Source organism: Paramisgurnus dabryanus, chromosome 1 (genome assembly GCF_030506205.2).
Source record: "Paramisgurnus dabryanus chromosome 1, PD_genome_1.1, whole genome shotgun sequence".
Taxonomy (NCBI): Eukaryota; Metazoa; Chordata; class Actinopteri; order Cypriniformes; family Cobitidae; genus Paramisgurnus; species Paramisgurnus dabryanus.
The window spans coordinates 49,190,345-49,217,672 of record NC_133337.1 but is presented as its reverse complement, the minus strand read 5'-3'; the positions used below and the strand labels follow the sequence as shown (position 1 = coordinate 49,217,672).

The 27,328-nt window shown below is 35.7% G+C and overlaps 1 protein-coding gene across 4 annotated transcripts in view; it reads right to left on the bottom strand.

The window, feature by feature from the left end:
• vti1a (vesicle transport through interaction with t-SNAREs 1A) overlaps positions 1-27,299 on the bottom strand; it is a 159,527-nt gene extending 132,228 nt beyond the window's left edge. Inside the window, exons 1-4 of one of the 4 annotated variants that reach the window (XM_065262955.2) lie at positions 27,091-27,299; positions 18,335-18,393; positions 16,287-16,397; positions 469-546 (exon numbers count right to left, since the gene is read on the bottom strand). In XM_065262955.2, the coding sequence (XP_065119027.1) occupies positions 469-546; positions 16,287-16,397; positions 18,335-18,393; positions 27,091-27,184 (342 nt within the window). In that variant the 5' untranslated portion in view covers positions 27,185-27,299. The remainder of the gene's footprint in view (positions 1-468; positions 547-16,286; positions 16,398-18,334; positions 18,394-27,090) is intronic. The other 3 variants (XM_065262957.2, XM_065262953.2, XM_065262954.2) reach the window with 3 other exon arrangements.
• Positions 27,300-27,328: the final 29 nt, after the last annotated feature.

Below are 27,328 nucleotides of genomic sequence, written 5' to 3'. Positions count from 1 at the left end.
ATTGCCATCATATTTTTTTCTCTGATCGGGGTCGAATATGTAGATCTTACATATCCAGGCTCATACATTCAACAAACTTTCTTTCATTCACCCATGTAAAATAACATCCAATTCGTTGCATGGAGTGACATCTTGATATACGTTTTCTTATTTACATCTCCCCCTCCTCTGTTTAAGCAGCTACGAAGCAGCAGTTTTTGGCATGTGAGGTCATCTTCAGAAGAATAAATACCCAGGCGGATGGTGAACAGCTGGGAGAAAGAGGGAATTTACCCCAATCTGGTGCTGCCCAGACGCTGGTTAGAGCCTAAAGCCCATTCAGCGTTGGGCAGCTTTGCATTAAACAGTATTGCTTCTGCATGACTGGGTGCCAATGCCTGCCTCTCTTTGCCCCTCGTGGCCCTGACCCGTCCTCACCCCGAGCAGCCACCCGCACTGGGAAAGCACAGCCCCTGATTAACATCCTACCTGAGTCTCCGAGGAGGCTCCATCCTCCCCCAGGAGCTCGTTCCGCACCTCATCACTGTAGGCAATACGTGACCTTTTCTGCAATGGGAAGAGGTTGAGAGAAAAAAAAGAAGAGAAAACATACTTTAGTTCACTTGACTTAAAATATAACAGACATTTCTAAAGCACGAGAGCCCCCTGTTGGATCGGCAAATGCAACAAAAATACTTCCACCTGTAGTGTGTGCTTCACGGAGTGTGTGTGTGTGTATGTCGAGAATAGAGAGAGTGAATCTGTGTGTAATCTAGTTGGTGTAGACACTGTGGCTTGAGTGAACCGGAGCCATTGGATGTAATAGGAAAAGCCCCCCTTCCACTTAAATAAATAAAATGTGTAGAATGGAGGACCATAGTACAAGACAGAGGCAGGGAGCGTATTAGGAAAGTATCAGTTGTCAGAGGGAAATGTGTTCTGGGGGCTGTCACTGCTGTCAGTCCTGTAGTCTGGCAGACCCTGTGATAATACCGAGCCAGGAAGCTAGACACAGAATAATTCATCACCCGGGTCGACGCGATTGGCGTGCCATCAGATTTAGGCTCGTTCCTTCTTCTCTCCTCCACAACGCAGTGGGGAAAAAGAATGCCATGTCCAAAAAAGAAACACACACACATACCCAACACTTCACAGAGTGCCACCTCCAATTCTGCGTGAGCCGAAGCTGAGTGTGGCATGTTTACAAACACACCCGACCTCTTCAAATACCCTCCAAACTAAACGCGTACTGGCGGTGCGAGAAAAAACACACACAGAGAGATAGCGTTTACCAGCAGCCCTTTGCTCCTTTCTCTTCCTGTGGGCTGGCACTTTTTCGGGACAACAACGCATATGGGAAAACTAAACAGCAAATAAGTGCTATTCAAGAACGGCATTTTGTGATGCAACGCTGTGTCACATTTTCTGAGAGAATGTTAAAGAATACTACAATGTACTACAAATAAAAGTGCACTTGCTCAAGTTTGTCTTGCAAACTTTAAGGTCACATCTACTGCTTTGAAGATTTAAAAAATGTATTGAGATGCTAATTTACTTTATATTAAATGCAGAAATATTTAACTTTTCCCTGCCAATTAAAGAGGCCATGGCATGAAAATCTGACTTTTTCCAAGTGCTATGATTGGGTCCCCAGTGCTTCTATCAACCTAAAAAATGTGAAAAAGATCAACTCTGTAACTTAGTTTTGGTAAACCATTCTCTACAAGCACATGAAAAAATAGATTGTTGAAATTTGGCTCTCCTTATGATGTCATAAGGAGCTCTTATTATAATAATACCTTCCCTTAATCTGCACTATCCAACCACAGCACTGCCATTTAGTGCAGAGAAAAGAACAATTGAGTTTTAATTGCAACAAACCACCATTATTGTGATCAGTGTTTGAATTTCATCAGCTCATTTGCATTTTAAAGGACACACCCAAAATGGCGCATTTTAGCTCACGCCTACAAAGTGGCGATTTTAACATGCTATAATAAATTATTTATATGGTATTTTGAGCTGAAACTTCACATATGTGCTCTGGGGACACAAAAGATTTATTTGACATCTTAAAAAATGCTTGTGCCATGGCCCCTTTAAGAGAAAACGCTTCCCTGCCAATGACGAGTTTTTCTGGCAATCCGTATTTCCGCTATTATCCACCAGGTGGTGTTTTACCCAACTTATAAAACCCAGAAGTATTTCCTTAGGGCAACAGTTCAAAATCCCTGTATGTTTGAGAATCGCTCTGAATCTGATCTTTATCAAAAGTCCTTCACAAAAATGCAATTATCTCAGCTTTTTGCTCAAAATTTGGCATTTTTGAAGAAACCTATATTTGATATTTAATAAAGAGAGAACAAATGAAGGTAGGATGAAACTTTTTTTTTGAAAGCAGAGGGTCTGTTCTTTCATTTAATATATTGCATGTTTATATATTTAGAGTAAAAAAAAAATCTGGAGGGCAGTAAACTTTTGTGAAAATCATAAAAAATGCTGGCGTTGGCTGGAAACTTTTTTTTTAAAAACTTGGCGGGGAAAGAGTTAATAATAAATAATAAAATAATATTATTTTAACGGTAACACAAACAAGGTTGTATTTCTTTTATTTTTTCTATCATTACTTAATGTATTAGCTAACATATACTAACAAATACTTCTAGACTGCAAAAAATGATTTTCAAAAAAAAAAATCTTAAAAATATCAAAAAATTCTTAAATTAAGATGCTTTTTCTTGATGAGCAAAACGAGAATAAGTTTTGAGAATAAGTCTATTTTTTAATTTTCAAAGAAAAAAAATCTGCCAATGGGGTAAGGAAAAAAATTGAACATTTTTCTAAAACACCAAATTCAAGAAATATTCAAGAAAAACTTGCTTACCCCATTGGCAGATTTTTTTCTTGTTTTATCACTTAATTTTGATATTTTTGGTCTAAAAATTTGACTTATTTTCATGGGTCGTTTTGCTCATCCAGAAAAAGCATCTTAATTTAAGAATTTTTAGATATTTTTACTGAAAACAAGACAAAAAATATTTTTTTTCTTGAAAATCATTTTTGCAGTGTACAGCATTTTTTCATCTTAATTCATGTTAATTTCAGCATTTACTAAGACATTTTTAATATCAAAACCTGTACCTGTTAACATTAGTTACATAAAATTAACAAAGATTAGTAAATGTTAATAAACTATTGCTCATAGTTAGTTTATGTTAGCTAATGCATTTACTGTTTTTAACAAATGCACCTTTCTTTTAAAGTGTTACCAAATATAGGAACACAAAATGAACAAACAAAAAAGATCCGTTTCAAATCCTACATGTGTAAAATCATTTCTGATTAAACCGATCAGAAATCCCTAGCATCTGTTTGCACATTTTCAAATTATTTACACACGAGAATCATAAACAAAGCGTATCTTGTGATGAAAAACACACCCACATGTTCCACCTTAGTCAAGTTTCATCTTAAAGAACAGCACGGTAACTTTGGGGAACGTAGGCATGTTCGTAATTGAGAACGGAAGCCTTGGAGATGCCTTTTTTGAATGCACACACAATCTTCTTCAAACCCTATTTTTGTTTCAGTCTTCTTCTAAATAGCTGTTTGTTGTCGCTGAGAGCATCAACCACTTTCGTGCTGTAACCTTTGAGTGCCGCTTGCACAAAAAGAATGGCAAATGCAGCCTTAAGTCTTCGGAGGGGAAAACTAGCGATAGAAACAAAGACAGACGCCTCTCCCAGCCCGTTTACACCATTTTGCAACTCCCCCTGCAGTAAAACAAGCCTCATACTGATTATTCTCTCTTCATCCGCCGCTATAGCACAGCAGCTGGGCAATATTGACTGCTTAACCCTGGGAAATACTTTGATTAGCACTTTGCATTGGATAAGTCAAGTTAAAGGTTATTAAAATAATTTATTTTGCTACTATTTTGATAAAGACAGACTATTTATTCGGATCATTGGAGTGCTGCATATTTAATTATGACCATGTTGACCTAAATTGATTGAGGTTTGGAATAAGATTAAAGTTGTAAAAAAAATCATTATAATATAGTTCTTTCTGTTAAAAAATAAAATAATCATTCGATTTTTCAACTTATGGTACAGTTCTGCTGGTGAACTCAAATATAAATACTGAACCAAGACATAAAAACACAAAGAGGCTTTGTAATCTAAAAAAGAACAAGCGCTTTAACAAGTATACCTGATTGCTACAGAAAAAGAAAAATCTTTTTAATCCATTTGAAAGGTCTTGTCACTTGTTTTAATCTTGGGTGAGAATTTTGCTTCTATTCCCGGAAGCAAAAGGAAAAAGATCTGCCTTAACTTTATGCAAAGATGAGGTCTGGCCTGACTGCTTTTAAAAGAGATAGTTTCATCAAAACTGAGATGGAGGTTTTGTGGGCTGTCAAAAATTTGCGCTATATGTCTGTTAACATGATTTACAATGCAAAACATGATTTGATGGTAACACTTTACAATAAGGTTGCATTTGCTAACATAAAAAGCAATGCCGTTTCTCAGCATTTATTAGTCTTTGTTAATATTAATTAATGCCAATAGAATTGTTCATGTTAGTTCATTGTGCATTAACTAATGTTAAAAGTTAAAACTTTTGATTTTAATAATTTATTAGTAAATGCTGAAAGTAACAAACAAAGATTGCTAATGTTAATAAATATTGTTAAGTGTTTTAGATTTGTTAAAACAAACAATAAAATAAATGCAATAAAATGATTGTGCATTTTCAATGCTTAACTTCCAAGCTTTTTTTTAATCAGCCAAGCCATAACAAAATAATTCTATATATTCATTTTTTTATTATACAAAACCTTTAGAAGACAAGTAAATTACATTCCTCCATAAAGATTTTAAATATCCTAAAATATTAAATGATGCAATTAAATAATGCAATTAAATAAAAAAATATAAGTTGCTAAATAAATCTGCCCCAACATTATGTTGTTTTTGTGTTATATGTTTCTATTAAGCTGTTTTTGCATGAATTAATAAAGGAATGAACCTTTTGCTCTGAAAGCAGAAAATGTCAAAGAGAGAAAAATGTTAGAAATAATTAACCTAAAAAAAAACTATTATATATTAATCGGTATCTCTTATTGTTTATCTTTATTATCACATTTTTTCCTACACGCTGACAGAAAAGGCAACACAAGGATGCAAATAATCATGGAAAGTGAATGGCAGTAAAAGTAAACAGTTCATTAGATCGGCATTAAAAGGCATAAAAATACCCAGGGGCAGAGTTTAATGAGAAGCCCTGAAGTGACATTGCCAACGCTTTTTCCTTCACTTTTCCACTCGGAAACCACACGACTGGTGGCAAACCGTGAAGAGTAATTAATGATATTTAATTTATAAAGTGTGTTTCATTAAGTATTTTTCACCAGTGGAAAATGTCTGGCCAGTTCTGATTTCGAGTTAATGGGACTTTAGTCAAATGCAATGTGCCTGCCTCAAATTGCCATTTAACCTTTTCTTTCTGACGCTAATAATCTCCTGAAAATGGAGGTTCAAGTAAGAAAAGATAAAAAATAAGAATGAAGAAAAACACTTTATAATGATGATTATATTTACAAAATACAAGCAAAAGCGAATAAGACTAAAATGAAATCAAGAAAAGTAGTTGTATTGCATTGTGTACTTTTCATGATGTGTGTTTCTGTAATGTAAAAATATTTTGCATCAAGCATGTAAATGGTGGTCAAACCGTCATGTGTTTTTTGATTGTATCGGGTCTAGAGTAAAATGCTGTATTGGATGAAGAAAGCAAAGACCTTTTCAAGCATGCTGCAGTATCACAACAGTATTAAATAATGCATTTCATCCTAGCAGGGGTCTAAAACCATCCACAAGGAGAAATAATACTACACACACACACACACACAGATAGGATGCTATGCATGCACACACATATTGTAATATTGCATCCTCTTTTAACATCTAGAAAATAAATTACACCATCAAGCTAGCCCATTTCTTTGCATGCTTGATACGTTATCAGTTAAAGACAGTAATGACTGTCGCGGGAAAGTCTTTACGTCTCTATGATTTATCCTTTAGTCTTTGGTTATATCAAATCTGCCTGTTGTTAAAAAGAAAACCTGTGCGTGCTGGTGATAGATGGACAATCGTCTGTGTGAGTGAGTGCGGCTTTGTGCATTTCGGCCTGACATTTATGTTAGTCACTTGGAGTACAATTGCAGGAGCAGCATGGTGTCTCTCATTAACCCACCAGTTGGTGATGTGTGCCTTTCATTCACCAAGCACTGTGTTTGAAAACAAAACAAAGCATGAAGAATATTCAGGAACCAATTGAGGCAACAGAGATTATAATCACTTGGATTTTGCTATTGTACTCAAATTAAACCAAATGAAAATAGACTATTTAATTGCTATATATTTTGTAAAATGAATCCTTTAATCATATAATGGTTGGGAAAAATATACAAACCCAATCAATGGGTTTTTATTAAACAATGCTTGGTTGTTTTAACCCATGGTTGGGTCAAATATGGATATTTTGTAGGTTAATTTAACCCACATTTTACCCAACCATGGCTTGAAACAACAAAAAAATGAGAAAAAAAACTTGAAAATAAAAAGCTAATAAGGTGTACGAAAAATCTTTTTTGTTTTTTAGTTTGGCTAAAATACATATGTAAACAAAAAATATTGAAATAATTCAACACAGCTATTGATATTTCAGTCAATGTTGTGCTTAAAAAAAAAAAAAAATTCAGTCAATAAACATAATGACCCAGCCCACGTACGGAGAGCGAGAGAAAAACGATTGCGAATGAACTTTCAACAAAAGAGCAAATTCAACCAGCTTTGATTGAAGAAACGGCATATACATCTTGAAGGCCGGGGAGTCGCTGCGAATGGTTATTTCTTTAAGGCATGAGAGCCGATTAAACCCAATATTAAAATATGGAAGCACTTCTAATGAAAAATCAAAGCCGGTTTCTCTGGCTGCTGCGGTTTAGCTCACATTAATGCTGGGTTGGGAACGGGGCCGGCTCGGGCACTGGTAGAGCAGACCCCGGCTAGGCAAGAGTGAGGAAATCAATAGAGAAGAGCCGATGGGGAGGGAGACTGCCGGCGCTGGCAGGACCGGGCCGGCTCCCATCACAGCGCTCTCCTCTGGCGTGCAGTGGGGAATGAAACGGGCCTCTCCGGGTCAGCACCAGAGAAAAGGTGAGATTAGAGGAAATGGAAGAGGGATTTCTCAGACACAAGATACCTGGCGAGCCAGGGACCAATCGCCTATTAGCCCATGGCTACCTACATATGGTTCACTGAACCCTGTGCAGAAAATAACTTTTTTATTGTCTTTCTTCACCTCCCTCGAATCTCTCCATCAAACTCTCACGTACTGGAAAAACAGAGAAGGGTTTGACCTAAGTTCATGCCATATTTAGTATCTAATGTCTGTTCTAGATGTTTCATCTATAAATACTTCTATACAACCAGTCATAAAGTAATCTGAGCTTATATGCTATTATTGTGCTTGAATGCATGCGGGAATGAATGGCTACATGTTGAATACCGCCTTGCTCGGTTTCTCCCTCTTCTCCCGGCAACGCGACTATTGTCTGAGATGAATGCTCAAGTCATTAGCATAAAAATACCCAAACACACATAGTAGCTTAACCACATCATTAATTCTATACATGTATGTATATTTGCCGCTCCCCTGTGTGCACCAAATTCAAATGTAGATTTAAACAAAGACCCCATCCACAATTATAATGAAGTGAAGGCCTGTGAAATCAACTGCAGCCATTCCTTACAATACTGCACAAGACGGAAGTCCATGACAAGATATTTATCCTGTGGCCTCTGCTAATCCTTTCTGTAGCCATTTCTTTCAGTTTGAGACAGAGCATTTCTAAAATCAGCACTGTGTTATTTTTGCGTAACAATTAAAAGGGAGATATTATATAAAACAATAACTATTAATGTAACAAAGTTAACTGATAATATGCAAGAAGTATTAAATAAAAGATTTCCAAAAATGTAGAAACTGGACTTTCAGAAAACGGAATAACACAACATGTATTTTTTATTATTAAAATTAATTAAAATTATGTAAGGTAAAAAAATAATTTTACAGTATTTTATCATATATTATTATATATTATCATATTTACAATAATTTTTATGTTAAACCTATATATTAAATCTATGTCATATCAGGTCAAATGATCACAAAGGCATTGTCCTAAAGCAGAATTAATTGTCCCTGCACCAAGTAATTCATAACACTTTAAAATTATTTTTATATTACACAATCAAAAATGTAATATATATTTAAAATATATTAATATAAAATATTTAATTAAAGGGCAGGAAAAAGAATTTAGCAAAAACAAGGTTGCTAACGGTCTTCGCCACCCCTAAAATCTATAATATAATCGATTATATTTTTCAGATGTACATTGTGAAGTGTAATTTTAATAAATCAATGACAACAGTTAGTTTTCACCCAGAGTTTTTAGATTTTTCACCCCAAACTATTTCCAGCCAAAATGGTCCCAAAGATCTTATGACACAGGCAAAAATAACTTACACATTTAAATAATAAATACTGTGCTATTAAGGGCCAGTTGATATCTGTCTTAGACGTCAAAGTTTTCTCTCTCTCTCGTTGGGACATGCATTTTAAAACAGAAGAAAAAAAAACAACCCAATGATTCATAATACATTCCATAAATACTTTATGATTTTTCATACTTAAGCTGGTCTGGCAAATCAAAAAATTTTTGTCACCCTTTTTCGTTCTGAATGTCAGTTCGTCATTTTCCGGGGGTGTCACATGTCACTTTCACTTTGCAGGAGCGATAGGAACAGGCCGAGAGAGGAGACAGCTCCGTTCCCTATGATTATCCAGCAACTCTCAAACGCGCACACACACATTGTTTGCCCTAAAACTAAAAGGCTCGGCTCTACCTGATCGGTGTCATGAACAATGTGATGGAGACAAATAGCAGATTATACACTGACTGTGAAATAGGTCAAATAACCATAATGCCACCAACAGATGCAAATTAATCAATTATATAATTACAATATTCATGCTTGGATGAGGTTTTGTAGTTAGTCTCTAACTTGAACTTTATAGCATCCAGAACATTCCTTAAAAACTGCACATTTATCCGCTTGTTAAGTCATGAGGTAAGGAATACTGTTTACGGGTCCAAGCCTTTACTCTTTTTAACAGAGGATTTTAACAGCCGTTTATTGGGACTATTTAATCATATTAGACATTTAAGTGAAAATTTTATAAACTCAAAGTGTACACAGCAGTCTCCAGGCTCACAGAATTACCACCAGCAATATATTAATAATTCCTAAAAAATCCATGTCCATGAGTCCATGTCTGGTCATCTCAGATTTTGTTATGGAGATAAAACATTTGGATCTGCATGGTGTTTTTGTAGTTTTGCATTATGATACAAGTGTATATTAGCATGATTTTGGACCTGGAAGTGCTGCATGATGCCTATGGGGCAAGCATATAGTGGCTGCCCTATAGACTTCCATTGTAAGTTTATCTAAATTTTACATTTAGCTGATGCTTCTATCCAAAGAAAATTACAGAGGCGATGTCTCGTGAAAATCAATACAATTTGAAAAATAACTAATTTCTCAGTGAATGAAAGTCATCTACAGCACAAAAAGACAGTCCTAGTTTTCTAGTTTTAGTGAAAGCATCCACATCTTATTAAGCACATGGACTCTTCATTCCCAGCCACGGAGGCTTGATTTTCTCCTTCGTGTGACACAGTCCTTCACCTCATCATAGTCCCATCACTGCGATTACAGCACGCGTCACAGCACTGATCTCTGCAAAGCCACACAATCCCATCTCTGAGCACCAACCAATCCGCAAAGCAAAACTCCACAACAGAGAAGTTCAATCAAAAGATGGAGTTTGTTCCTTCTTAAATCGGTACCATGTCATAAAAAGAATCCCATCAATCCGAGAGATTTCCATAGTAAATATAGAATACAATTTGTGATCAAGGAATGTAATTGGCCAACAAATGATCTATTACCTACTTAGCGCACTAAAACAATCAAACAAATTTCCAGGGTGAATATTTGGTTCTCATATTTGGTGGCAATTAAAACACATTCATGTGAAGTCTGCCATGGTTCTCATTCGTTAAAGCTGCTGTAATAGATGACTTGGGTGGTATAACTATAGGATTCAGAGAAACAAGTTTTCAGCTTTGATTCTGAGAGATTCAAAGGTCTTATGTTGTGCATGTAAAACTTGATATAGCACACTAAAAACTGCAACAAGTCGCAGATAAGACGCACTCGACGATTTAAAGTAAACTTGGGAAAGTACACCAAAGTTGGAGTACTGGAGACATGGATTTCATCAAAATGATTGACAAACCTGCATTCAGTTCACTTATCCGACAAAAACCCCTGAAGGGATTTAATCTTGTACGAAGATTTGCAGAATCCTTGACCTGGACCTTGACTTTTTCAACTGTCATTTGATAAGTCTCTAAATTGTATTCATTTACACTTGTGAGACGGTCTGGAAATGCTAATAAAATTTCACCCATTTAAAAAATGGAAAAGCTGCCAAGAATCTGACATATTCAAAAACAGGACAAATTTTACAGTGCTCCTATATAACTTAGAGGTAAAGGGTTGCGTAACAGGTCATGGGTTCGATCCCAGTGAAGACACATACTGATAAAAAAGGTATCCTTACCAGTCGCTTTTTGGAAGCCAAATGCATATAAGTAAATGTTTTATAGCCTTCACAACTGGGTCACATTTTACATGCAAAAACAGCAACATTTTTGTCATTCACATAATTCATGTTGTTCTGTAAGATTACGCCTTCCGTACTTTTTTATCACATTTTGATATTCATGTTGCTCTATGATATTGGCCACAGGATTTATTTATCAACATTATCCCTACACAAAGCTTTTCCAATATGTACACTAAAAAACAAGATAATACTAAAAATGTGTGTAAAGTCGACACAGTATTTCGTAAAGGTATTTTGTGCTTCCTGAAAAACTAAAATAATATAAAAAATAAAATACTGACCCTGTGCCAAATTAATTGATAATAAAAGAATTTGAGCATGGCAACTCTATTATTATTATTATTATTATTATTATTATTATGAAAAGCAGTGGCAGGTCAGTCCTTGCCACAATGTAAAAAATATCTAACAGATATAAAGACAGAGTCTGCTTCTACACTTAGATTACATAAAGCTAAAATTTTTGAAATGAATGAATTATTTTACATAAATATAACATACTAATAAATGTATACAATATATATTTATAGCATTAGTAACTTAGAGAACGATTTCTTCTTTGATAAATTAACAAACATACAAAATTCTCTTGGAAGAAGCGTGGCAAGTAATATTTTCAATAAACAAAGCCTGACTAAAATCCTGATGATATAAAAATCTTACATACCCTCCATAAGTATTGAGGCAATTAAGGCAAAATTGCTCTGCTGTGTGTGTGGAGTTAAGACACTTTTTAAATGTGAATATGAGACAGAAGTACACAATGTCACATTTTCTCAACAGAAACAACACATTTGGATTTGAATTCCTAGCCAATATTTAATGTGAGCATATTGAGACTATTGTCTGACACAGCCATGTTAAGTGATGAGCTGTGTCCTGATTCATTAATTGATCAAACATAAAAAGCAAAGTACCGTATGTGTAGTATCAGTTTGATCAATTGCTTCTGTAGTGTGAGTCTTGCATTTGGTGACAACACACAAAAGTCAGAATAAAAGTTTGTTGTTCTTTGCTGGTAAAGCATGTATGTGTAAAAAAAAATCAAAATGTTAACCAAATCTTACAGAGCAATTTAGTCTTTTCTTACCCCAAAATGTGTCATATCGTATGACAAATATTGTATGTTATATTATAAGAACACAGCTTACAGTGGTTAAAATACTACGCACAGCAGAACAGCTGGCGTTTGTGAGTACAGAAAGGCGGGAAAGACCTGCACCGGATGGTCTATCTAAATGTGCTTCTTGCCATCAAAGGGGGCAACAAGTCACCCCACCACCCCAATCACCAAGATATTCAGTGTGTTTAATCTCAAAGTTTCTCAATATAAAGCAATCAAAAGAAGCTGTTAAGATCCAAGCCAGCTGATAGTCTCTATATTTAGAAAACCGTCTTTGATTAGCAATTGCATTTAAGAGGAGAGAAGCAGCAATAGCTTAACCAATGTCGCCATCTGTTGTTCACTAAGGGATATGTGTCACAATTCGGTAGGGTTTATGCATCTTGTCTGAACTTAGCACAAATAAACTCTGGATTGAATTTCAAATAATTTTCTAAAGAAAAATATATTCAAGGTTACAAATACATTAATGCTGCTGTGAAGCTATCCCAAAAAGGAATGCATGAGACATTCCTGCTTAAACTAAGTAAGGAATGGGAATTTTTTTTGCATGTTTTTTCTAAATCACTTTGTAATGTAGGTCAACATCAATTTGATAGCCAAACATGGATCATTCTGGTAAAGCCATTTGGCTTCATTTGAATTTATCAGAGGATAAACTGTACCAGTTCCTTTTGAAGATGTACAGTCTGTTTATCCAATTGTGTCATTGAATTACTGTACTCTTTGGCTAAATCACAAAAAGGCATGCCTGACTTTTACCAAATCAAACACACAAAAAAATCGGCTTTCATGTTTAAAGAGCTCTTTTATTTAGCGTTTTTTGCCTTTTTGCTAATACAAGGCCTCCGTGGGGTTCCCTGGCTTTAAGACCCAGTGCCCCCATTATCAAAATGAAGCCATCATGAAACGAGAATACCTTCAGGATGTCCTTCTGATATCTGACTATTTTCTACTGAAAAATGGCAGGGTTAAAGGGTCGACTGGTCCCCGTCTGCTACTGAACAGGAGGCTTAGTCTGGCGAGTAGGATGGAGTGAAGACTTCAAACCGCGGGTGAGCGGGTGAGTGCGAGAGGGGGTAAAGACACAGAAGCTCCAGGGAGGCCAGAGGAGGAGAAGGGCAGGACGAGGCCTTGATTTCCCGTGGAAGCACAACAAAGCCTGCGTTTTTTCCGAGAAAGCAGCGATGGCCCCTCTCCCTGACACCTCTTAGAAGCGTGCCTGTGTGCTCACGTTGCGCGGCGGAGAGGATAAGCCATCCGCGCTAAAGCATTTGGCACTTCTGAGAAGCCAGCTGAATCTCCCGGCTTTAGGACAAGTTTCTGGGGTTTGTTATCACCGGAGGCTTCAGGGGGATCTGTTCTTCAAATGCACGTAAACTCAAAGCTTTGAGAAGAAATGGCTTTCAATCAGAACAATTACTACCTCAGCCTGAAAACACAGACGAGAGCGTGTGGTCCCATCTGACAAAAAGGAATAGCAGTGGATTTGTTTTAGTTTGTTTTCATTTATTAATTTAACTGTATACTTTTTTTAATGCTTCTAGCATTTTTTTATGTTAAATTTAGTTATGCAATTAATATAAAAATAAATTCTGTTTTATAAAAGCCCTGTCACTGGGGCTGTACTCTCATAGGTTCATTTAAATATATTAAATATATATATATATATATATATATATATATATATATATATATATATATATATATATATATATATATATATATATATATATATATATATATATATATATATATATATATATATATATATATTATATATAAAAATATTAAATATATCATTAAAAAAAATAATAATATTATACCTTTAGGACCTACTGTGTACCTTAAGGAAAAATCTTGTAATGTTAAATTTAAGGGGTACAAAACAGTTAACTGTACCTTTAAAGGTACACAATACACACTCAGAAATAAAAGGTACAAAAGATATCATTTGGACGAAACCCTTTAAAAAGACCATTTAGGTACAGATATGTATACATTTGATACAAATATGTATCTTTGAGGTACTAACATACTTTTTTAGGAACAAAGTTGTAGTTTTTGGCAGGGTTTCCCGCAGCACTTTGCAGTTCGGGCGGCCCGCCTAACCCTACCGCCTTAACAAGGTCGTGCAAAAAAAATAAGTGCATTTCGGAGAATAGCGCGGACGCACTTTACAACGCGAGCAGGCACACGCGCCACAGGGCCGAAATGAGAGAAAGACGTGGTCCGTCACTGTCTGGAAGATAGCCAGTTAATAAAACACGTGTCCGTGAGAACTGTAAGGTGACTTATGTTTTGGGTTTATTTAAGCTTGTTATTGTATTAGTCTATAGTTCTTGCCAATTTAAAGTAAGTTAGCTGGTGATTTTGTTGTTTGAGCAACTTGCTAGCTAGGTTGCACGTGCCTGTTGATTTGATATACTGTAATTGTTAAGCGCTCTTGCTCACATTATTTATGTGCATTATTTACATGCTACAGTAGTTACACTGGGAAATAATCAGTTTTTACAATCTTCGTGCTATCTATCATCGTTCGCCAGACGTTCTACAACATCTGCTTCAGTTTGTGTTTATTAACCCTGTAGTTTTACTTCATCACGCAGCTATTCCCGTTAAAGGGTATCCGTTAAAAACATTGAATTTATTAATAATCTAGTATGTGTTCATTTTCTGTCATCGTTTCTTCAAAATTAAGTTTTATTTGAGTGTTTTTAATAAAAATGATGAATGATGATGCCCAGCCCAACCACCCAACCCTACCACCTTAACTAAAAAAAAATTTGAGGGAAACCCTGAAGGGTAACGTCCCAGTTAAAGGTTTTGAACCTTTATTTCTGAGAGTGTTTAAAGCAATAAACTAAATGCAGGCTTACAGGCAACATCTTGGATTTTCAAAATACAGTGGAGTGCAAAAGCTTGAAAATGCATCTATTTTGCATTTTTCCTATTTTTTATTTTTATTTCAAATTATTTTATCAGCAAAACAGTAGATAATAACTAATAAAAACATGAATTTCCAAATCTCCCTACTATTTGATATATCCTCTTTTTCTTAAATCACAGCATGAATTCCAGCTGTGCAAAACCGGGTGGTTTTCCATGAATTTTCCAAATATCTTGTTGTGTTTCAAAGGAAGCAAGGAAATCATTGACGTTACAGATTTGCTTATTTGTTTAATGACTTTTGCACTGCTACGTCAATGCTTAACTAAGCCACAGAAAGAAACAGAAAAACAATTCAAGTTTTTCTAAATTCTTAAATTTTCCATGTTAAAATGACATTTTATATGGCTGTTATTCAATGTGGACGTGACTTTGCACTGTATATGAGAATAAGGTGAAAGGCAGAGAAATACAGCTATGAAGGCTTTCACAGCGGGTGTTAATTGCATGATAATTAAGCACAGCAACAGTCAAGCAGGAGAAGCTAAAGATTAATCACGGGCCAATTAAATGCACACGGTGAGGAATGCGAGACCTCTCCGAGACGAAAGATCTCCACTGTGATCTGAGCTATCAGCACAGCACCACAGCATCAGATCATTGGCAAAAGATCCTTTTCAAAAAATCTCCTCATTTACGTCAGCCTTTCTTGAATCTTTGTGGATGCCGTAGCCACATGGTAATTGATATCAAGAGCACCTTGCATTAGGTGCAGGTGCAGAGTTTGAAAGCAGGGACTTCAGATGAAGAGAAATGCTGTGTGCTGAGATTTCAAATGGATTGCAAAAACCACTTATCTTATTTCTACAGAGTTGAAACTATGAAATGTGTTTCTCAGACTCACCGAAATTCACAGAAACAAAACCGTGTTTTATACAACATGGAATTAAATTAGTCTAAAAAAAAAGCGAGGCCGAATTTCAAAACACAAAGACCCAAAGTTTGTTTATTGCGTTTGACTTGCAACAGTAGGTGAATCTGACCACCTCAGAGAAAACAGAATAGGCCTATTATTATAAAGGAGTAAAAAGAACGCAGAAAGGGCAGTAAAACAAGGTGATGTAAAAACAGCAAAGAAAAAATTTGGCTTCAGAGGAAAAACATCTCATTAAGTTTTGATGTGTGTGGGGTGGATTCTTCATGGGCAGGTAAGAGTAATGAATAACTTAACAAGGACAGAACAGAGGCCCACCCTCCTTGACCCAAGTGGTGGTTTCAAAAATACACTCTGAATTAACCACAGTGGAAATCTGGATGACCTTCTGTGTTGTTAAAGTTGTTGAGCTACGTTTCAGACTTTGTATGTGTATGTGCTTACAAGAGAAACAAAAGAGCGAGTGAACCTAAGCATGAAGTAACCATCAGTTAAACATGATGAGTTAAAGTGGACTTCAATACTCACAAAATCTTTCTCAAGTTTTTCCATTTCTTGCTTGTAGCTCTTCAGACGGCTGTTGTACATGCCTCTGCTCTGAATGGGGATCTCTCGAACCTCAAGGTCCATCTGCTCCAACTACAAACAGCAGTTACATTAATTATAAGTACATAAACAGACCACCAACTATTATCAGTAATGCTGTTGTTTTTTTATACATGCTCTGTTATCATTTTATGTTAAAGGGGACATTTCACATGACTTTTTTAAGATGCCAAATACATCTTTGGCGTCTCCAGAGTACTTATGTGAAGTTTTAGCTCAAAATACCATATAGATAATTTATTATAACATGTTGAAATTACCACTTTGTAGGTGTGAGTAAAAATGTGCCGTTTTTTGTGTGTCCTTTTAAATGCAATTATGGAATTTAAACATAGAAAAAGTCAGATTTTCATGATGTGTCCCCTTTAAAGAAAAAGTCATTTTCAAAAAAAAAATATTCTGTCAAAACAAATGAAGATATTTTGAAATGTTAAATAAGCAAAGAGATTTGGGACACCATTTACTTTCATAGAGCTGCATAACAACTAATTGCAACTAATCGTTTGCAGAATAAAAGTTTTTGTTTACATCATATATGTGTGTGTATTGTGTAAAATAAGTATGTATGTATAAATACACACACATGCATGTATATAGACCGTTTCATCGGACGCACGTGCGGTGACGCGATACGCGTCTGGTCTGACCTTTACTTCCGGTTTCAGTTTTTTAATGGTCTGACTATTTACTAAACTGAACTCTTGAACAAATATCTAGTTGAAAATAAAAAAATGTTTTGGTTTCCTAGGTAACCTACGTGCTTTTTGTATTGTTATATAAATAAACTACTTTTAAAGTACTTTGTTGTATTTATTCTTAGCGGAGTCTACAGGAAGTTACGTGTAGACCACGGACGCCGCTTGTTTATGTCGTTACTGCTGAAACCGTGTATATTTAAGAAATATTTAAATGTGTATATACATTTTTATATTTATATATAATTTATGTTATATATATATATAAATATAAATACTTAATATATACACATAGATATTTTTATTATACATGCATCTGTATGCATTTATATATGCATAATTATTATACACAGTACACACACATATATTAACTTTTTTCTGCAAATGATTAGTTGCGATTGGTTGTTATGCAGCCCTATTATATAGTATTATTTTTCCTATGGAAATCAGTGGTGCTACAGATCTGCTTGGTTACAAACATATTTTCAAAATTTAAACAATTTGAGTACTTCAATATAATATATATTTACCAAAAGGTTTATATATACATTTTTGTCATAATTTCCCTTATCCCATTGAAAGAATTTTCATTTTTTTTAATAAAATTTATTAAATCCCCTAATATTTTATGTAATAACACATCTAAATTACTATAGGTATTCAACAGAAAAAATGTCAAGTAGTCAAAAACATCAGATATATTAGTTCATTCACATTTTGAGATTTGGTGTATTTTTGCTCTATGCTGATACATTTTTAACGCTGGCAATGTTTCAAAAATCATTTTAAAAGTCATAAAACAAACTGTCTATCTAGTTTACTGTTAAGTAATGCACGTGGAAGTACATTACACAAAGGTCCCGATTCAGTTAGTCATGTTGGGAGGTGTCGCTTCATTAAAACCTCCGGCACGGTTCAGCTCTGACAGCTGCGACATGTGTCCGTGTCAAACCCGCGTGCACAAAAGGGCCCCACTGATTTACACTGTCCAATCAACATGACACGACGGGACAATTTACACGAGACACACATCCCTCCTTTCGACACCTGCCACGGCACTTTCCACCAATAATGCCGCGAAATGTGTCGCGTGGTGTCACTTAAAAGCGCATTATGTGGATGTGATCACACCGTTAACACCGAGCAGCCTTCAGCCAGATGAAGAGTGTCTCATGTCAACAGCGACATTGCAGGTGTTGTTTATGCAGGGGGGAAATTTCACCAAATTCATTATTTAGAAAACGAGCGAGTGGAAATTACTGATCAAAGACCCACCAACTCTCTGACTTCTTCAAGCTGTTTGTCGACATTTAGAACCAGCTGTGTCTTCTCCTCTGAAAGGCAAAAAGAAGAAAACATATTGATCAGCGGATGGAGGAGATGTGCTTCATGACAACAGCCCCGACTCCCCCGCAACAGCGAGGGAGCAAATAAAAACAAGCCTGCATTTGAAGATATATTTACACATTCTCGACGCACAAAGATTTATATTTGATGTGTCTTATTTTTCCACGTGTAAACGCCTTTGTTAGTTCGCGAAGGAGCGACGAGACGCCTCTTGGCAACTGAAAACAGGAGAGAGATGTCAACTTCGCAAAACTCTGCCACCCACTCAGAACCAATACAATGAGTTTGTGTTGCTTTCATCTGATGGTACAAGACAGGCCAAAGTAGAGTATGACCACTTATCACATTTGAAAACAGAAACCTAAGTTTTTGCAAGATAAAATATGTGGGGTAACTGACTCTATGTTTAAGCAAATCCATGAAGGTATTTGTTATATATTTCAAAATGTACACGATAATAAAGATGTTATGTCCAACACAAAGTGTTATAAAAATCATTAGCCTTAGCTTTGCTGTTTTCTAACAAGACATTTGCATGTAATTGCTTAATACAAAACACAACATAGTTGATATAGTAGTAACAGCTATGATAGAACTGTTATTACATTAAGGTTAAATAAGCAAAAACATCGACTAAGTGGGGAAAGGGCAAAATATGGAGTATAAACAATGTATAAATGTATACCTTGTAATGCACAGTAAGTCGCTTTGGATAAAAGCGTCTGCCAAATGCATAATGTAAAACATTGTTTATACTCCATATTTCTACACTAAGTCGATGTTTTTGCCATTAATATTTAACCTTAAAGGGACACTCCACTTTTTTGAAAATATGCTCAATTTCCAGCTCCCCTAGAGTTAAACAATTGATTTTTACCGTTTCGAATCCATTTAGCTGATCCCCGGGTCTGGCGGTACCACTTTTAGCATAGCTTAGCATAATCCATTGAATCTGATTAGACCATTAGCATTGCGCTCTAAAATACCAAAGAGTTTCAATATTTTTTCTTATTTAAAACTTGACTCTCCTGTAGTTACGTCGTGTAGGAAGACCGACAGAAAATTAAAAGTTGCGATTTTCTAGGCAGATATGGCTAGAAACTATACTCTTATTCTGCCGTAATATCAAGACCTTTGATGCCGTAACATGGCTGCAGTTGGGGCAATGATATTACGCAGTGCCCGAAAATAGTCCCCTGCTATTGAAAGTTACTAAGGGGATTATTTTCCGCTGCTGCGTAATATTCGTCCAAACGTAACAACAAAAGAGTCAAGTTTTAAATAGGAAAAATATTGAAACTCTTTGGTTATTTTTGAGCGCAATGCTAATGGTCTAATCAGATTCAATGGATTGTGCTAAGCTATGCTAAAAGTGGTACCGCCAGACCCGGAGATCAGCTGAATCTGATTAAAAAAAAATCAAATATTTAACTTTAGGGGATCAGAAAAATAGCTGTTGTGTATTGTATTAAGCAATTCCACGCAAATGTCAACCCTATCATGAAAAAGGAAGTTTTACCAAAGGTTTTCTTTTACCACTTTTGTCCCTGTGAAAATGTTTTGTACCTTTTTTTTGAGAATGTGAATTATCCCGTCCGTAACTGAGTAATGTCACATCCATAACGTTTTTTTTCTTCCTCATAAATATGCTAATAAAAATTTATCAATAATAAATAAATATTATTTGTTCTTTGATGAGCCGTCCCCAATTTTTTGGTTATTATTGCTTCTGATCTGTGCAATTTAATTGACAAAATACCTACAAACGAAATTCTCTACCAAAATTTTGTCTCCTTTTTCTGTCATATTTTTCTGATTTTCTGACTATTTCATCAGGGATTTAGGTAAATATTAGTGCTGTGTTCAAAATATCGATACGACGATACATCGTCATGGGCGCCTGACGATGCGCGCATCGATACAGCACCTTCCGTATCGATTCGGATGTACTTTTGAAAGTAACGTGACGAATTGATGTTGATCCGTGATCCATATGGAAAGGACGCATGTGTCCCGCGGAGTACATAGAGTTAAACTTTCACTTTGCGTGTCTGCATAGTGAGCCGCGTACTCGCGCTCTATTACTAGTACTAACTCTGGGATTTTAAATATTTCTAATAGCTAATAAATGAATGGCAAAAACACAACTGTTACAACACTGCTTATTCAATGTACAATAAACAAATAATAATAATAAATAAAAAATAATAATAATAATAATAATAATGTTACTAAATTCTGAACAAAACTGTAATTCAAAATAGTCTTGTATCGTGATGCGCATCGTATCGGGACCCTTGTATCGGGATACGTATCGTATCGGGGAATTGTTGGCGATACACAGCCATAGTAAATATCAACAGATGGATCAATATACTGATAATCTGAGAAATACATTATCTGAGAAATTATATTTTAATTTTTGACTGAAAATGTCACATCCACAGTGCTGCAATTGTTTTTTGTTTGTTTTTTGTTTTTTTTCGGCACAGCTTAAACACTGTACGTACCAGAACCAACACTATATGAAGAGTTTGGTTCCAAAATGCGATAAACACCATTTTAAAGAAACCGTCAATTCTTCATTTTATGCAAAATCCGATATCCGTGTTATTCTGTCATCTTTTCTCCCTTTTTGTTTCAGAATGCAATAAATTAGCTTAAAATCACAGCGCACCATTCAACGCATTGTAAACAACAATGGCGGTACTTTGAATACGCACGGAATCCTAGTTTTCCTCATGTACTTTGTATTGTCTGATCAACAAAGAAAAAACAAAATCAAAATAGTAATTTTGATGGCATTGATATCCCTGTGGTGGTTTTCTGTGGTGGGGAAGAAATGTAATCTATCAAATTCAAATAATTTACGTGAGAGGCCCTCGGGCGAAGGAAAAATGCCGGCTGTTGCTTGATCTCACATGACAGCATCAAGCTTCTGTCATGCTAACACATTGACCCCAGCGGATCTTATAAAAAACTTTCCATTATTTTACTAAAAGTCAACGAAAAATCGAGCAGGACCAAAACATTTTACAGCAGCAATAATAACTGTGTTCTTAAAGGCGCTCTAAGCGAATTGACGCGTTTTAGAACATTAAAATTTTTTTGTTACATACAGCAAACATCTCCTCACTATCTGCTTGCTGCCTGTCCGCTGATCAAACTGTAAAAAACCACGAACTCTGTAGACAGCCCAGGCTTCACAAACGGCAATATTAAAACAAAACAAAGTATTCCAGCCAATAAACGACAAAAAGGATTTGGGGGTGGGGGTTGGGCGCGTTCATGAAAGCACGGAAGGGAGGGGGAGGAGTTAGCTACGCTCCGTCTGTTTGAAAACAATTCAAACGTCAACAAAAACTAACGTGTCGCAGATTCGCTTAGAACGCCTTTAATATGACAAAGTAAGTGTTTTGATTAATGCCATTAATGTTTTTTTTAAATCAGTGTATACCCCTAGTCAACTAAATGTGTATACAATAACAAAGATGAATGCACTTTTTTAGGACGATTTTGCGCAAAACATAATCCGTTTTTATAATAAATCTTTGAAAATCAAATTATGGATTTGAATTTTTTATGTTTTTATAACCTAAAGATGCTATGTCAAAGTTTGTAAGTTTGCAATTTCTTGGTATAGAAAACACATTTTTCCCAAAATTAGTCAAAATGGATTTATTGCGTTTTGGAACCAAACTCTTTATATATCATAATATAAATTATCAAATGAAAGCATGCTATAAATAATGTAAGAAGACCACTACATTTACTGATCAAATAAAACAAGTGAAGCACATCAAACCATGTCAACCGCTAGCACAAATCATTAAGAAACAACATCAACAGTTATCAAACCGGGAAGCTGTCAATAAACTGGAAACTAAAGTGAACTTCTGTTTTGCCCTTTGGCTTTCCAACGTCTTTTGATGGTCATCAATCCATTTTTAAAATCTGTGTGCAACCACACAGTGTAAACAGCCAGGGGCGATTCTCTACAAGGTGAGCAAACAGTGGGCCCTCGATTCACTTCTGGCATAGGGCAGGCTGAAATATATAAATATATATACTGTATATCTCACTATTACAGGTGCATGGGGCAGCACCACAAGGTCAGATGCTCTTTGGGCAAACCGTCGCATTGAGAAAAGCAGGACTCGCATCTTTGCATCTCTGCTCAATTTTTTATTGTGTGTGATTGACAGGTAGTTCTCTTTGTTGCAAATCCACCTCACAGAGTGCAAAACACACATTTATGTTTAATGGAGAAAGGCCTTGCATTATTGTTAAATTCATATTTAAAAATACAAGTTGTGTGCTTTACAACAAAACAAAACTTCTTGGTGATTCTTGTTGTGTGAATTAATTCGGTTTGGTGCAAGTAATGGCCGAGGGCATTTTTAGCTGTCCACTGGTCTTTATCAATGCCTCTACATATGTGACTCTTTACAATACAGCGAAGACAACAACGTAAGCCTCTTTGTTGATGCAATTGTCGACAGACAGTGTGGTCACAAACAAATTTATGTACCTTGCATAGAAAAAGTAAACCGTGTCTTTATGGGCATAATTGAGATTTTAATTCGAAAGCAGAACCGGTTAGGAAGGAAGGCTTGGCCATCACTAATGAGAATGCTTTGCTTATTGCTTTGTTCATATTCAGTGGATTTATTTAAATACCATACACACAGCTGGTAGTGGGCTGGTCTGACACGCTGTTTGTTTCTGCCAAGCTCTGAAGAAGCAATTTAAGCTTTAACAATTCAACCCATTGCACATTTCAATTCTTTTGAATATGCTTAAATAATGCAAAAAAGCCAATCACGTGCAGCAATTGTTTGACTGCGCTTACCAAACCAAGCATATGCCTGCAAGTCTAAATAAATGATTAATCGTTCTCACCTTTTGTCCACATACAACAAAAGCAATAAGTCAGTACATCTGGTTATTATGAGACTACACCTCTGTTGTTTAATACTGACTGAAAGCAATAATTTGTTTTAAAAGTAACAGTTATATATGAACGCAGACATGCATTTCTCTGACCTTTAGTTTCAATTTAACTCATTTTGAGCATGATCTTGCATTATTAATTTTATTCGGCTGAGCATATCGAAAGCTTAGTTATGTTTGAACCTTTCACAAAGCAAACAAAAGAAAGCTGTATCAAATTAACAGTATTTTGATGGTGCCTTCACACCATACACGGGGAAGAAGCGATGCGGATGGCGCGTTCTGCGCGAATTGAGCTGAAAAATCGAGTTGAAAAATGCGAAACTTGGCAGATTTTCGCACCACGCTAACCAATCAGGAGCTAGCAGTGACGTGCTTACAGGAACCAAGTGGAGGCAGAAAAACAAAACAGCAATGCAGGACAATCATCATCGCTACACCAGATATCTTCAAACTTTTTTCAAGAATTAAAAGGATCTTGTTTGGAAGAAAGTTCGTGAGATTTGAGCTATATAAGCCCCTCCCATGATGCGGATTTACGCGTGAATGTCTGAAATGACTAGAATTTCACTCGCGACTTTCATGAAGCGAGTAAATTCAAAATGTTCAAGCATTCAACTACGCGAAAATAGCCCGTTTTTGCCGCCTCTTTCGCATCTGGTGTGAACACACAAGAAGTATTTTTCAGAGATGTAAAGTATTTTTACTTTAATCAAGTACACTTTTCAAGTATTTGTACATATTTTATCAACGTGTTTACTTTACTATATTCTAAAGCATAATATCATACTTTTAACTCCTCTACATTATTTAATTTTAATTAAATATAATACTGAATTACATTAAAAATTGTGTGTTAATTTTAACCCAACATTTTTTAGAGTGTTACATATGTATGTTCCTAATGTACCTGTGTGTACCAAATTATTCTTTAAATATCTTTGGAACGTAACCAACAGAACAACATTATGTAAAACCAGTCTTAATTTGATACATTTACTACAGGTCCCCCACTCCTCCTCTGTATCCATTAAGGCAGTGGTTCTCAAACTGGGGACACGAGATGGTGCCAGGGGGCCCCAGTTTTATGACAATTAAACCTCAGAAACATAAGGCTACTTAACCAACACCACATTGTATATGATTAAATATGTTTTGTTAGAACTCAAATTCTAAGTTTGAGATTGTTTCATGCCATGAATTTTCTTTCGGGGGGAGGCACGAAGGGATGCATGCCGAAAAGTTTGAGAATCACTGTTTAAAGGGGTTCCAGGTCTGAAAAAGGTTGAAGACCTCTGATGTAAGCTATTTAAGTCTTAGCTATATGAATCTTTTGTTTTTTGGTGAAAAAAGGGATGCATGGCAAAAAGTTTGAGAACCACTGTTTTAAGGGGTCCTAGGTCTGAAAAAGGTTGAAGACCTCTGCTGTAGGCTATTTAATTTTTAGCTATATGAATCTTTGTTTTCTGGTGGAAACTACAAAGACAATAAAACATTTCTGAAACATGTGACACAATCAGTGTTGGGAGTAACGCATTGCAAAATATAATATATTACAGTAATATATTAGTTTTTGCTGTAACGCAGTAATATAACGCATTACTAATAAAATTTTGGTAATATTTTACTCGTTACAGTCTTAGTAACGAGCGCGTTACAACAATGCATTTCAAAAATAGACGTGTTATTTTATTTTTTTTATTTTTGACTAATGCGCGCGACCAGCATCCACACAGGAAAAAGCTGCGGGTAAAATAGTAATGTCTGCGTCCCAAACAGCATACTTCCATACTATATAGTAGGCGAAAAGCACTACTTCTCGTACTCTTTGCCTACTATATAGTATGGAAGTAGGCGGTTTGGGACGCAGCGTATGTCTGTTTCCAGGTGCTGTATGCAGCATGTTCATTCTTACTTTAATTTTGTATTTGACGCGTTTCTTAAAGAGCCGAATCTGGGAAGTCCGCGGCTGTATAAGCATTGACTAAAGTGGTCGCAATCAGGTCCGGTAGCGCCGCATACGCAAAATTCTGCGAATGAGAGCACTAAGTAAAAGCAACAGAAAGTTTCTATCGGTCTCCTGTGCTGCTTGAACCTCAGAAGTAAAGAGACTTTTAGAAATCTTGCCAGTAAAATCCATTTCACCACACCAGCAATGACAAGGTAAGCTAACGTTGCTATGGTTACAGTCCATATACATAATAGATTGCTAGGCTATTCCTATGCTATCTACAGTTTTATTACAAACAGCAACCTAAACTACAACATAACATTAATGTAGACTTAAACATGGTTATTTAAATAGTACATTTAAACATCACTGGTTAAAGTTTTTACCAGCCTTTGTATGGGAGCCTATATTCATTGTTTGGCAAAAAGCAGTGTTCCTCTGTTTGTCTGTGTTGTATTAAGCAATTATATGTTAACCTACATGTAATCCTTATATTGTACTGAAATGAGCTGTATTCCTTGAGGCCTGATCCTCCAATAGCACTTTTTGATAAGTTGTGTCAACCCAGTGCATGCCAGGTTTGTGCTGTGAATCTGAATTAAAAGTGAATTAAAGAATAGAAATGAAAAGAGGTTGCGTGTCTTGCCATGTTATTAGTCTATAGGTTGCATTATAGTGGGGTCTAGCTTTATTGTGTTTGGTATGTGTACCATCATTTACCAGACTTTTACCAGATCATTTGTCCATGTTTATGACTCTGACAGTCATTGTTACTGTTTTTTGCCATACGTCTTCACTGTGCCTATTCAAAGCTCGAGGGCCAACACATAACTTCTAGATTTATAAGCAGCAATCAACTACATTTTAACATTTTATAATACCTAGTCATACTTCTGTTATTTTGATGAAAGTAACTCAAAAGTAACGAAAAAGTAGTGTAACTCATTACAGTTCAGAGTCAGTAATATTGTAATGTAACTAATTACTCTCAAATTACAGTAATTTGTAATATATAATGTATTACACTTTGGAAGTAACTTGCCCAACACTGGACACAATGTTATGATAACTCCAACTGGAAACTAAAGGAAAAGTCTATTAAAAACACAGGTGGCAAACTACAGTGATTTTTTTTTGAAAATGTGGATCTATTTTTAAAAACTCCAAGCATTTTCTCATCAATTCAACATCCGGCAAAACACATATGCATCTCACTGTCTATTAAAAACCATCAAAACACAAGTTATAAAAGTGTAATGGGCTGGCTTATGCACGCAAAGATATGTGGAAATTTTTACATAAAGTATTTAGTACAGACATTCTAACATAAACAGTGTTTTTAAAGGTTTAGTTTTTGGTTTAGTTATTCTATAACTTTCATGACAAAACACACTCTACATATATCTTTCAGTAAATCATCTATCAATGTGGTAACAATTTCATTTTGTGATTCAATTGTGATATGATTGCATAATTGTATCATATATTGGTTAATATCCAAAAAAGTCAAACTCTAACAAACACGGCATGTCTTTTAAGAGCCATGTCACCCAAATCCTGAATCATCAGACATCCTCACTAAAGACTCATCTGACACACTAACGTTAGATATCTGACACCTTCTGACTCTCGTGACATCACAGCCCATCTGACAACATAATCTAATACGCTTCTATACAAACAATACACACTATCGGGAAGAAAAAATATTAAAAATAATAGGTTACTGATGTCTTGTTAGTATAAGACTTTGCTTGTGTCTCATCTGACAGACACTTACCACCGGCTAATTTGGGTATTCTTCCGACTTTGTTGGTTATTTCTGCCGTAAGTGTCCCAAAATCCTGTTCATACGTCTCGAAATCCGAAGACATCTTTGTATTTGTATTCTTAACAGATTACCACAGAGATAAATAGACCTGCGATACAGTTGCCTGTGTCTGCTTATTTTGACGGAGGCGTCACTTCCGGGTGTGTCACTGTGATTCCGCCTCGGTTTGTTTGTTCAATTGGTTCCG